Raw genomic sequence first — 13,447 nt, forward strand, 5'->3', positions numbered from 1 at the left:
CTAAAAAACCATTAAGACTCGACCCTAAATTATTTTTTCATCCAGAGTAATATTGTTAAGAATTAACAATTTAACGATCCTAATTTAAACGTGTTTGTGAGTATACTAGCCTCGTCTAAATTTCCGCCGATAGATACATATTATATAATATATTTTTAAATTATCGCTTTGCAACACAAAAAATATCTAAAGATAAAATGAAGTAGAATCAGTGGCGTATTTTAGGAGGGTGCCAACAGGTGGATTTGGTAATTTATATTCTTTTTGCTTTGATGTCTTAACGATAAATGGTGTATTATATTATACTTTTCGTGCAATATTGCAACAGAGGTCCATATAATTATTTAATTACATTAGATCTACCTTTTTGCAAATATTTCTGTTCTTTTACTATTTTAATTTGCGACAACTTTTTTTTTTGCGGTATAAATCAAGTAGTTTGCTGTTTTTTTTATCGTGGATAAATATTATACGGGTTTTGATTTAATTTAAGCAGTGTACTAGCGGTATTTTAGCGAAAATTCTGCACGTTTGCAATGTGATATAATAGTATAATAGCAATAGGCAATAAAGCGATAGACTGTATCAACACTTGAAATTAATTGATGGCATAAATATGTGACAATACGAGTCGTAACCCCGGTAATTTGTAGAATACTCGAGTAAAGTATATAATGGATTAAGATACCGAGTTTTTTTTTCTTACCAATTTATGACGTACGACACAAAACATAATATACGCCATTTGTTTAAACACTACAAGGTCCAGAAATTATATTTATAGAAAATAGAAATTAACAGCTGTTGTAGGAAACCGAGCATGGACAAACGGGTATGACGTCATTTCTGATTGGTAAATACTTTTTTATGTACACATTATAATATTAATGTTATTTTTAACACCTCAATATTTTAGGTGCAACATACGTCATACACATTATTTTTACATTTCGTATGTATTGAACACTATAATCTATGTGCAATATATAATACGAGTATATATTATGTACCTACCGTACCAATGTCACAACACATTTTTTGTTCTTTTTATTATTTTCTTATAAGTTGTAAGAGTAAATAGTGACCAGAGTTCACGCATAATTAATAAACATGCCAAGTTTGGAGATATAAAGCTAATAGAACAATGATAATCGATATCTTATAACGTTATAAATATTTTGAACGATCAATTATATAAGTGTCTATAGTCTACACAGACAGAATTATTCCGAGTATTGTACAGACATATTTTATTTCCGATAATAATATTATATTTATTTATATGTAAGTAACCTAAAGTAATTTAATAATAAGGATAGTGAAACGATTAATGGGTATAGTGGATGAGTAACGCACGCCAGTTATTATTATTATTACTATCAATAATAAAAATAATTATTATTTATTAACAATTATTATTAACACAGTTCCACTACCGCCTCTCTCACTATCTCTAACGGATAATTATAAATAACTTTTTCTGTAATTCACATAGTTTTTCTTGAACACAGCAAGACGGTAACAATAATTTAATTGTTTGCTTCGGATAATACCTCGTTCCAATCTAGCATAATATTTGACATAACTCTATGGCGAGAGAGATGACAGGCTGCTGTGAAAGTAAATTTTAGATAATAATTCACTAAAATATTTTTCAACGCAAAACACGTTTACACGTGTATATAATAAATAGTATTATTGAATTTGTTTTTTTTAACGTGATCATGGATACACAGACAAGAATGGATGTAGGTCGGGATACCGGACAAGCTTTCTATTTTTTTTTCAAGATCATTAACGATTTTTTTTTTGGTTACATGCCTATTTATATAAACTGTCTTCACTTTTCATACAAACACATGCATAACTAAAAGGTAAACCAGAAATATAAAAACTAAACTGCTATATGATTTACATTATTATTCAGTATTCAAAGTATATACAAGTTGTTTTCACCTAAATGTGCTGTTATTATCATTTATCAAATATTTTCTATAATTAAAATGGCGGCCCGCGGCAATCACGAATCTAATAATAATATGTAAAACTTTACACATAGATAATGCCTATTAAGATGAAGGAAGGAGCGTGACCTGAAATCTAAAAACGTTCAGCGGTCATTGCGACTATCCAATGTATTACAATATTTTAATAGGACACATTTCTATAATTTAAATATTATTATTAATAAGAGATTATGTAGTTGAACAAAAAAAATAAAACATCAAGAAAATCCCCCCTTTATCAAGGGAGGATGACATTTTAAAAGTCATGTCATGTTCGTTATTTTTATAATTATATATATATGAAAGGTACAGGGGAAAAACCAGCACTTTTTAAAAATGGCAATATTTTGTCATAAAATTCGTTTTGATACAAAACAAATCTGTTCTTTACTTTTAAGCACGATTATAAACAAAAATATACTATATTTTTAAAAGTTTTAAGTATTTCTTTAACATTTATAACATATTTTAGCATTACTTTAACATGTTTTTCTTAGATTAGAAAAAAGTGACTTTGCTGTTTTTTTCCCTGTACCCTTCATCTATATATATAATATAACATTAATATTAAATGAAAACGAAATCATAAAATAATCGTATTATAAACAAAATCACAATATGCATAAATAAAAATAATAATACATTTTAAAATTGAGAAAGAAAAATCAAATAATATACAAAAATGTATAATAAATGCAAAAACCAGCTTCTGGGATGAAATTTTTTTTTTCATGTATCCTGATCACTAAATTTTGTATCAACTTCATTATTAATCATATTTAATTAAAGTTTTTTTCGAACCACGTTTTCAAGTGAGAAATTGTTATTCATAAATAAGCTACCATATTTATCACTTGTAAATATACTTAATTGTGTCTGTTTACAACAAACACAAATAAATTTCCTAAATAAATTTCTACCCCTAAGAATAGGTTAGGCTAAAAACAAAGTACTTAACCATTAACAGCTAACAAGTCTATGACATATTAGGTCGGTTGGACAACTCTTGCTCTACTAGAGACACGAGTTGCCATCCTGAGGAAGTGGTTATTGTGCGATGGTTTCCCGTTGCCGTCTCCACCAATCGGGTGGCCATTTCTCTCTCCAGACAGTTGCCCCTCCAGCTAGAGAAACAGCCAGCGATCAAGATTCGAACTACGGCTAGTGTGTAGAAACACTGCCGCAGTAACCTTCTCGGTTACGACCATTAGACATTTGATAAATGGGATTTAGAATTTTAGTTGACTGTTTTTTATTATTATTACTCAATATCATTAACGTCTAAACCAAAATAACCAATTAAACATACAACTGTTTACTAATCGATAAGTATATTATATTAAAATATGCAAAATTAAAAAAAAAAGAAATACATTGGAACTTTACATGAAAAAGTAACTAATACAAATTTAAATATGTATGTCCATTTATTATGTTTAATATTTATCATACTAGCATACCAATCTGTATGAAATGTAGCGTCCAGCAGTCTCAGAATTTCTTACAATCTTTACAACCTAAAAGCAAACAAAGTTACATTTTTATTAACAAAAAAAATTGTTTAATATATATACATTATAGTTAAAAATTGGTTTGATATACAATTAGTGATAGGCAAAATACTTCATTATTATTAGTTTTTAAGGATTTAATTTTAGTTAAAAACTATGAACTAAGCCCAAAAATTGCTCAGTTAATACTTTACCTGTCCTCTTTTTAAACCAAAATATCTGGCAACAGGATCACCAACTTGAATTCTCATTAATTGATTTTCTTTTAGTTTGCTATAATTATATTATTAAGGAAACTCTAGTTTTAACTATACTACTACCTACTCATTTTAACAGTAAAAATAAAAATAAATATTCATAGTTATTTATTAAAGGAGACATATTTCTTAATTCAAGTAGTATTACTTGTTGTAAATTGTTTGAATAAATCTTTGTGAACAAACTTTAATATTTAAAAATAATATTTGTTAAAAAAAGAAGAAAATTAACTCTTATTCTTACGGCAAACAGAGTGTATATATATACTCAACACACACACATATATATATATATATATATGAAAATATCGAAAAGGATACTATCTGCATAATAATTCTTGTTTTTCGTCTGGTATTAACACAATGTGTTCAGGTACTAATTCATGTTCAGTGATGTTGATGAGTAGTTCAGATTCCAAAAACTGTTCCAAAATATACTTAGGTGCCATGTCCACTAATGACTAAATGAAAATATTAACATTAATACAATAAGGAAAAACATAAATAATCGATATTCTTTATTTGTTTAACACCATACTTGTTTAGCACTAGGAGTCATTCCTTGTTGAACTACAATTATTGCTCGGGTTATAGTCTCTTCTTGCATTCTTTGACAATAGGTCTTTATAGTTTTAATACCAATTTTTGGTTCTTCGGGGAAAAACACAAACATTTGATCTAAACACAAATTGTATTTATTATTTAATGCTTTGTATTAAATAAAACTGTGTTTTTGTTATAATATAATCAGTGGCGAAGCTTCATAGGAGACAAAGAGACAATGTCTACCCACTTATAATACGGACAAAAATTTGGTTTTATTTTATGTGTATAAAAATGTTTTAATCAATTTTAATGTAAAAGTATATTTTTTTTGTAATAGTATTCTTAGAATAGAGTAGTTGTGGACGCAGATCAGCGGGCGGTAGCGCTGCCGGCCGCCGGGTCTATCCAAATTTAGTATAAAAATAAATGAGACAATTTCAAAATTGTATCTTTTGCCGGGCGCGGTATGCAGAGGGAAATGGAAAACGGCGGGGGTTTATCGTTGCGCTATGAGACATGTCTCACCGACCGCCGTTCATATTATTATTGTTTTGGTAAACGGTATCAGTTATCCGTTATCGATGTACGTCATATCGATTGTCGTGTTGTGCGTTTTCAAATATGCCTATGCCATTTAGTTTATTAGTTTTTGAACATTTGTTTTTTACAGTATAGATAAAATAAATATACAGGGGGTCCAAGGGGGCGCAGTCCCCCTGTCAAGTCACGTAACACCATTTTTTTTCAATGTCTCCCCGATCGAAAGACTCATGCCTCGCCACTGAATATAATGTAGAATATGTACACTTGGCGTACAAGCATTAAAATTGTTTATATATAAGTGAAAATAACACAATCGTTCGCGTGGTGGCTTTTGTACTGCTTTTTATTTGGCAATTTTGTTTTTTTCAATTTATTTTGTGGTTTTATGTAACTAGATACAGTATTACATTAATATATAAATAAATATTACCTGTGGGATCATCGTTATGAGCAACGAGGACAATTAAATCACTTCGACTTGGTCTTTTTTCACTGGTACACAATATAAAAGTATTAGTTTTTCAATATTTAAAATTGTAAAAAAAAATATTGTTAAATTTTTGTATAAAAATGTATACGTAGAACATATTATATACCTTGGTTTATCACCGAACTGCTCTTTAAACTGTTCTAATGTCTGATCCAATTCATCTTGTGTAACCAAATATCCTCGGTCATGGCAAAGCTAATACAGAACAAATAACAAAATTACACATTACACTTTTAACAGCATGGGATTATAAGAGTTAAAATATTTTAATAAGTCAAACTTGTTTTTTTTTTGCAAATCCCAAATATGCAATTAGAAACTCACAGATTCTGAAGTTAAAAAAATGATGGCTACTTCATATGTGGTGATAATTATTACACTATATGAACCGAATCTACAATGCCAAAAATGTAGAAATTATGAAAATAGAACAATATTTGGCTCTTATAAGCAAAATTCATTCTTTTGCTTGGCCGTTTTTTTTTAATAACATAGTTATAAAATATCAAATCCTATTTCGGAAATAAAGATTTTATTTATTAATGTCATATTATTATTTATTGGTATAAAATACAGCAACTGACTGACAACCCGTCCTTAAAGCAAAATTATTAAGAAACCAACTCTAGATGGCAGGTTTGGACCTACAGAGCCTGTTTAACTACATGATAAAGCAATAATATTTTTAATATTTCAGATTTTAGATTAAAAATGAATGTTAAAACATTAATTTGGCGAATAAAAATGTGCCTGTTAAGGCAAGTTTGTTATTAAATATTTACAATAGTATTATTGTTTATTAGTGTGGTATTTAATAGTCACCGACTAGGAAGTGCTGTCGAGTATCATTAAACAAAAGTATAGGATTCTTACAAGTGCAAATGTTATTATTATTATCATTGTTGTAATTTACGAATTACCTGCATAACTGTTTTGCGAATACGCCATAATTTATAGGATTCACACTCGTCATCCATTATAAAGAATTATTATGAAATAAGAATAATGAAGAATATTTGAGATTTAATTATTTTTTTTATTTTGGAATCTTCGATCACAACTCACAATTCACAAATGCAATACTTAGTTACCACTTGTAAGTGAATTTAGCTAGGCTTGTGTTATCACGTCTTATCAGCTATGTACAACGTGCAAATGAAATTTTATTTTGCGGTCCTGTGACCGGGGAAACCTGACAGATTACCAAAAACAACCGCGTTGACAAAAAAAAAAGTTAATGTGTCAGCAATCTGCGATGAACGCAAAATGGCTGCTGACATCTTCGGGCAGCCGTGTACCCGTTACGTGACAACAGCGGCAGCCATACTGTAAAAATGGATAACACGTGTTGCTGACATACCTAATGACAATCGGAGTATTCAATAATGGATTGATACCATGAAAACGGTCGACTGATTAGTGCCTATGACGCCACCGGCTGATAGTAGACTCTTGGCGGGCATATCACAGATAATAAATTATTTATTGGGCCATATTAAGATTTGAGGGATATCCACGATTATAGATCAATTCTTTATATAATCGTGATGATGACTGATGAATTAAGAAAAAAAAAAATAGAAAATACTGAAAACATAACAATTCACCGTGTTAAATATACCCTAACTTTAGAATAACTATGAAGTATAACGAACTTCCATCTTTGTTAAGTGGTATTCATACTCCATCGAATCATACACAGTAACTGCAGTCCAAGTCTCACTCTAAAATAATCTAAAAATACACCAATATTATTTGATTTCAATGTAATCATTACATTAATATAATTTAGATAAACTATAAAAAAAAAATTAAATTTCTCAGCTTTGCATTGAATTAAAAAAAAAATTACATTTTTAACCATTACAGACGGGCATTAACAATCATCAAATATAGAATTTATTCTTTGTATTCCTAATAAAAATGCTTCAACATTATTATGTATCTGAATTTAAAAATAAACCAATATATGACTTAATGAAACAAAACAATATGTTTTTAGCATAAAATTCGTTATTTCTGTTTCGTCTATCAGTAAACAAGACAAGACAATTTTCTTTAAACCCCTTTTTTTTAAATATGAGATTTGACAAGTTGAAATTCAACGCTGTAAAAGAAAATCTACATGGTCAATAGCAAAAATTACCAAAATATTTGTTTACACTAATAGTTTAATTTGTGGGTCGTTATAATTTTCAGAAGCTTTGTGATTAATTATAGGAAAGATTGGAGTTTTATCTTTGCATAATATTTCTGGCAGTAATAAAATATATTAAAAAAATTAATTTTTATTTAGAAAAGAAGACAAGGGCTTGTTAAAACAAATTAATAGACAAACAGGAAAAGTGAATATTATATAATATATGCCTTCAGTCTCATTGGCTACACACAACTTAAATTAAAATAAGTATGTTTTTAGAGATGTACAAGTATCAATAACGTTAGCAATTTAAATGGATGATCACATATACAAAAAGTTTAAAAAATTTAAATAACAAATTTAATATTAGTATATTTAGGTTTTTAAAACAAAGTTCTTTAAAATAGTTTTGAAAAAAAGTAATGATCTATAAGCAGCGTCCTGTTGTGCTTCTTCGTAATTAAAACGAGATTCACCATGAAATGCTACTGTTATTGGAGTAGAAATTTGAAGGGATGTTTGGAATTGTCCATTAAAGGATGTTTCTTCAAAATCGATAAATGTAGCTTTTAGATTTTGTTCAGTCATGAAATTCTCTAAAATTTTTTTGGCATTACAAGAACACAATGCATCATCAGTCATTTCTTTGATCTCTTTAAAACAAGGACCGTCACCCAAAGGTAAATGTTTGTGAATTTCTGGTAATTTGTGAAATTGAGAACTAGATTTTGAATTCTTCAGTCCACTCAGACTACTTGATTCTAGGCGTACAAAATCGTCTACATTATCAGCTGCACGCGTGTTCTGGGTCACATTGGATTGCATTCTAAAAAGAAATTGTTAAAATCATACTAAACAAAAATACAATAATAATTATTACTTACTTGTGTAACATTAGGTAAAGTTTGTTGGCAGCTAAACGTTTAGCGATTTTTTTTGACTTCCCCACGCCAACCTGTTTGTACTCGGAAACGTTACAAGAAACAGTAAACAGACGTTGATGAGGAAGTCCGTCTTCGCTTTCCGTTATATAAACTGGCGGAGGAAGATGAAGAGATGTACAAAGCTCTTGTAACAAACCTATTGGATTACGTTCATCATTATCCCCAAAATTCATTTCCTCAAAGTTTTCCGTTAAATCTGAAGGACTATCAATACTCAAGTCTAGCGAGGCGGCTGCACACAAATCAGGAAACTGTTGGCTGATAACTCGTAATAAACTCTTGGCTGCGTTTTGTTTGGCTTCTTTCTTCGACTTCCCTACAAAACATACTTAATAAGTATAAAGTATATAAAAACAATTAATGGTAAATGTACCTTGACCATAAGCGACAAATCTTCCATCTGTAACTCGATATTGGAATGATGGAGCACATACTGCACCTTCAATTTGAAGTAGTTCATACTGAACAGAGCGGATTCCTTGTTTGTTTAAAACATCTTGTAATAGAGTCACTGATGTCTTGTCGTTATCAAATTTAACATTCATGATCATAATAGTTCAATGGTCACTGCAAAGCACTAAATACACCTTTATCATTACTAAACTAGTAATAATTATACAACTTAAACTTTGATTATTTTTGAACCTTAACAACAATAAGAATAACACTAATTAGATAACTAAAAAATTATTTATATTTAAAAGTAAGCCTTTGACTTGAATCAGTCATTTCAAAAACGACACAAGTCATAAAATTAAAATTCTATACTAGCCACAAATAACTTCAGAACTTCATAACTAGTTTTTGCAGTAATTCTAATTTCTTATACTCAACATTTGTACATATATATGAGTCTGACAAATTTATTTTACACACAGAATGCGTAACTAAGTATATAAATATCAAATTTGACAAAAAGTCATTTTTGAAAAATCGGTGACTTATGTCGTTTTTGAAATGACCGATTCACTTTTTTTCTTTAAATTAGGTCTATTAAAAAAAGGCAAAATATACAAATACGTTTTTGGCATAACAATGGGATTTAATTATACTGTATCATAATGTTGTATATATTTACCTAAAGTGTTACTTTTTATCCAATTTGAACATCTGAGTAATATTTATAGTTCAATTATTAGCATAAATATCTCTTCGTAGTTCATAAAAAATTACAATTAGGTTAATTTAATTTTTAAAAAGTAGTTGTTTTAGAAGTTTTAATTTACAACTAATGTCTTATAACACTAATGACTAAAATATAATATTTCGAGATAAAAATAACATAAAAAATACTATGATCACGGTCTCAAACTCTTATATACAATTGTATAATTAAAGGTAGGATAATCTTAAATCGTTCTTATAATATATAAGTGCGTGATTTATGATTTATGATCAATTCTGATCACTTGAGAGTTGAGATGAATAATTTGACAAATTTTGTTTTGTATTCTTATCTATATCAGTTAAATCACTGTAGAGCCTTATCTTAGTGGAACCAAAACTATGAACGAAATGATAACCTAACCTAACGTGTCAGCTGTTAGACACATTTCTGATTTCAGTTTACTGTACAGTGTACTAGTCAGTGGTCTTTACTCTTTTGGCTCCTGGATGTGTGGTTTATATCGTAAGGCCAACTAATAGATATGTCCTCTTTTTCAAAAATTGATTTCAAGCGAGAAATTTATGTTCTTTTTACGACATGGCCGTATTCAGGGGGGGGGGGGGTCCGGGTTCAAACCCCCCCGAAATTTCATCGAAAAATATTTGTATTACCTTTCCTTTATATCTTTTGTTCCATTTTTTTAATAAGTATTCCTGAAAATAATGTAAAAAAAATAAAAATATTTTAATGTAAGTTTTCTTTTAACTTTAAAGCCTAAAATAGAATTAAATAAAAATAAATACGTGATATTATCGTTATCGCCTGCTTAGGCTTATGGACACGCCAATGAATTTTAGTTTTTTTCGAATTTCGTTGGTGTACCTTATTGGAAGACGTCAATTCGGAGGAATACATTACTTATGCCAAATCAAGCACTAGAAAAATGTCTAGAATTAACAAACCAGGCATAAAAAAATTTTTTTTCAATTATTTTATTTTGAATTTAAATAGTAAGAATTTTACTGAGCAGAGAAACTTAGTACAATTATTTCGCCTGTAGTTAATTCCGGACCCTTACAGCTGTATATAATTTAATTATTATTAATATTTAAAATAAATTACTACATGTTTTGCTTACCGGTTACTTTGTATTAGGGATTGTATACTCGTTTCCAAACCACCTATGAGGTAGAGTATTTGGCTCGTTTTTTTTAATGTGGTATCTCCATCTACGATAATGCTCAAATTGTATTTACTGTACAACCACCAAAAATGTGTGGTAGGGGCGTTTCAAGCAATTGTGGACTTACGCATAGATGTCGATCCGGGCTTAACTAAAGACTAACTTAATGACTAAAATATCCCGGTATCGACAGACTGAGCGGCCACGCAACAGACAATGGTGGACTTACACATAGATGTCGATCCGGGCTTAACTAAAGACTAACTTAATGACTAAAATATCCCGGTATCGACAGACTGAGCGGCCACGCAACAGACAATGGTGGACTTACACATTGAAGCCGATCCGGGCATAACTTAAGACTAACTTAATGACTAAAATATCCCGGTATCGACAGACTGAGCGGCCACGCAACAGACAGTGGTGGACTTATGCATCGAAGCCGATCCGGGCATAACTAAAGACTAACTTAATGACTAAAATATCCCGGTATCGACAGACTGAGCGGCCACGCAACAGACAATGGTGGACTTACACATTGAAGCCGATCCGGGCATAACTTAAGACTAACTTAATGACTAAAATATCCCGGTATCGACAGACTTTGCGTAGGTATAAGAGAGTACGAAGGAGGTTATCCAGTAGGATCACGGGATAGATATTGGTAATTTGATTTACAAACAAATCTTGTTGGTGTACAAAATGTTGTGAATGATTAACTGGACGCAAATTTTAAAGTAAGTAATTAATTTTTACTGAGCAGAAAAATGTGAGAGGTTAATGAAGTATAACGAGAACGACCACAACGTGAAAGTGCGTAGTTACAAACGAAAAAATTGTTAAAGTAGTTTAGTTCAATTATCTGAAATGACAATAATGCTAAAATGTGTAAATTTACTTAAATAAATAAATTATAACTGTGCGGTTGTCCAAAATAATTTATAAAGGGTGAATTGAGAGTAAAATGGCATCATCGTACATAGACCTAATCCACACAGTACTCGACTTAGTAGAGAGGAGGGGAGGTAACTCAATTGCTTAGATATTTTAGCGTAGGTACTTACTAGGTATCTTTATTTTACTTCCAAGTGAGACCAGAATACATTACTCAGAAATGTATGATTTAGTTGAAAAAAATATTTGCAAAAATTACACTCGCTTTTTATAAATTCGTCTGAGGAATACATTACTTATACTAAATCAAGCACTAGAAAAAGGTCTAGAATTAACAAACCAGTGATATAAAAAAAAAGGTTTTTTCAATTATTTTATTTTGAATTTAATATGTAAGAATTTTACTGAGCAGAGAAACTTAAGTACAATTATTTCGTCTGTAGTTAATTCCGGACCCTTATAGCTGTATACAATTAAATTATTATTAATGTTTAAAATAAATTACTACATGTTTACTTCGTATTATTTATACTTATTAGGAAATTTATGATCGACCGCCACGTGTAAATAATTGCTTCTTGAATCTAAAAAAACAAATTAACATAATATTAGTAAATAGTATTTAGTAATAATTGGATTTGGACTTTAGATTTGGTATCTAAATTATTATACATTAAGAGATTTCTACACAGCATGCTGGGTTTTTGCGTTACCTACTCTGAAGCCCAAATGTGAAATCGCCCTGTTAGACTCTCAAATGTTTAAATTAATTTACCAACTTTTAAAATTCCAAGTGTTCTTACAAAAGTTTTCTTTTTTTGAAACAGTTATTGTAAATAACAATGAAAAAAAAGAACATATGTCTGTATTATGTTACATAATATAATAACTGTATGTGTTCGAAATACCTACCATCAAGTCTCCAGGCGAACCCCTTTTGAGTTTTTGGTCGCCTTCGGATTTTTTTTTGAAATAGCTTGAAGTAACGTCCAAACTTATGGTGAATATGACAGTAATGTTTAAGTCGTTCGAAAAAGTAATTGTTTTAATGTAAAATATATCTGCAGAACGCTTCGACACAATGCATATTGTTCGCTGAAAATATTAAAATCTAAGTATTGACTTTTAATATACAATTGCTACGTCTTTTTATTCAAACAACAAGCAGAAGTTAACATGGAAACGAATTGTTTTCAGCAGTTAAATACTCACATAGAGCCAGCAAAGGTTTGCAAATTTTGTGTTCAAGGAGATCCTATATTATAATATATATTATATATAATAAAGGATCTCTTTGAACACAAAACTTGCTTTAAATTATTAATATTAATTTTGCATAGATTGAAATAATTGACAGAGTAATTGTGGTTGATAGAAAGGTGTATAGATACTAATATTGTATATAGTTGCTCGTCCAGTATGCACATGCGTTTTATTCAAACAATTATTTATTATTAAATAATCTTGATCAAATGAAAGATGTAAAACTTAATTAATTAAATATTAATGAAAATGGTTTGGGAATATTTTTAAATAATATATGTCATTGTTACTTTTTGTGACATTACACTGGTGCAGACGACGCAACGCCTTAATTAGTGAACAAAAATAAATTATGTTTTTTAATCTTAAATCATATGTATATTATTTCTATAATTATTAGGATTTAGGAATGTGGTTTTACATTTTTTTTTAATACAACTTAAGAAGTATAGTTTAGAGGGGCGGGTAGTTTTATTAAGGCCACGATATGATTAGAGATGCCTACTGAAAGATTTTGACGTACTTTCCAACTTCTTAACGCGTAGACATGAGTCTTCCCTTC

At 29.6% G+C, this 13,447-nt stretch overlaps 2 protein-coding genes across 3 annotated transcripts; both read right to left on the reverse strand.

Moving 5' to 3' along the window:
• Window positions 1-3,414: 3,414 nt before the first annotated feature.
• On the reverse strand, window positions 3,415-6,622 carry LOC126843412 (DNA-directed RNA polymerases I, II, and III subunit RPABC1). The gene is made up of 7 exons (XM_050580953.1): window positions 6,274-6,622; window positions 5,460-5,548; window positions 5,294-5,355; window positions 4,313-4,452; window positions 4,096-4,235; window positions 3,712-3,790; window positions 3,415-3,523 (listed from the first exon to the last, which is right to left on the reverse strand). Exons 1-7 carry the CDS (start codon window positions 6,328-6,330, stop codon window positions 3,458-3,460), a joined length of 633 nt encoding a protein of 210 aa, XP_050436910.1. The 5' UTR covers window positions 6,331-6,622; the 3' UTR covers window positions 3,415-3,457.
• A 1,043-nt stretch (window positions 6,623-7,665) lies between these two features.
• On the reverse strand, window positions 7,666-9,876 carry LOC126843405 (RISC-loading complex subunit tarbp2-like). Of its 2 annotated transcripts, XM_050580944.1 has the most exons (5): window positions 9,516-9,876; window positions 8,811-9,014; window positions 8,652-8,753; window positions 8,378-8,573; window positions 7,666-8,319 (listed from the first exon to the last, which is right to left on the reverse strand). In XM_050580944.1, the coding sequence occupies exons 2-5, from the start codon at window positions 8,986-8,988 to the stop codon at window positions 7,869-7,871; spliced, it is 927 nt and encodes a 308-aa protein (XP_050436901.1). In that variant the 5' UTR covers window positions 8,989-9,014; window positions 9,516-9,876; the 3' UTR covers window positions 7,666-7,868. The 2 variants fall into 2 exon arrangements, with proteins under 2 accessions (XP_050436901.1, XP_050436900.1); XM_050580943.1 differs by having other exon boundaries at window positions 8,378-8,753.
• Between the last annotated feature and the right edge of the window lie 3,571 nt (window positions 9,877-13,447).

Source organism: Adelges cooleyi, unplaced genomic scaffold, assembly GCF_023614345.1.
Source record: "Adelges cooleyi isolate 19-005CV unplaced genomic scaffold, UGA_ACOO_1.1 ACOO_flye_CR_arks_rails_tigmint_CR_PRNA_574, whole genome shotgun sequence".
Lineage (NCBI taxonomy): Eukaryota > Metazoa > Arthropoda > Insecta > Hemiptera > Adelgidae > Adelges > Adelges cooleyi.

Coding starts and splice junctions, on each gene's coding strand:
- LOC126843412 (XM_050580953.1), bottom strand. CDS start 6,330: ATGGATGACGAGTGTGAATCCTATAAATTATGGCGTATTCGCAAAACA. Junction 5,549..6,273: donor TTCGCAAAACAGTTATGCAG/GTAATTCGTAAA, acceptor GTTCTGTATTAG/CTTTGCCATGACCGAGGATA. Junction 4,453..5,293: donor TCATAACGATGATCCCACAG/GTAATATTTATT, acceptor ATTTGTGTTTAG/ATCAAATGTTTGTGTTTTTC.
- LOC126843405 (XM_050580943.1), bottom strand. CDS start 8,988: ATGATCATGAATGTTAAATTTGATAACGACAAGACATCAGTGACTCTA. Junction 8,754..8,810: donor ATTTGTCGCTTATGGTCAAG/GTACATTTACCA, acceptor TATGTTTTGTAG/GGAAGTCGAAGAAAGAAGCC. Junction 8,320..8,377: donor CTTTACCTAATGTTACACAA/GTAAGTAATAAT, acceptor ATTTCTTTTTAG/AATGCAATCCAATGTGACCC.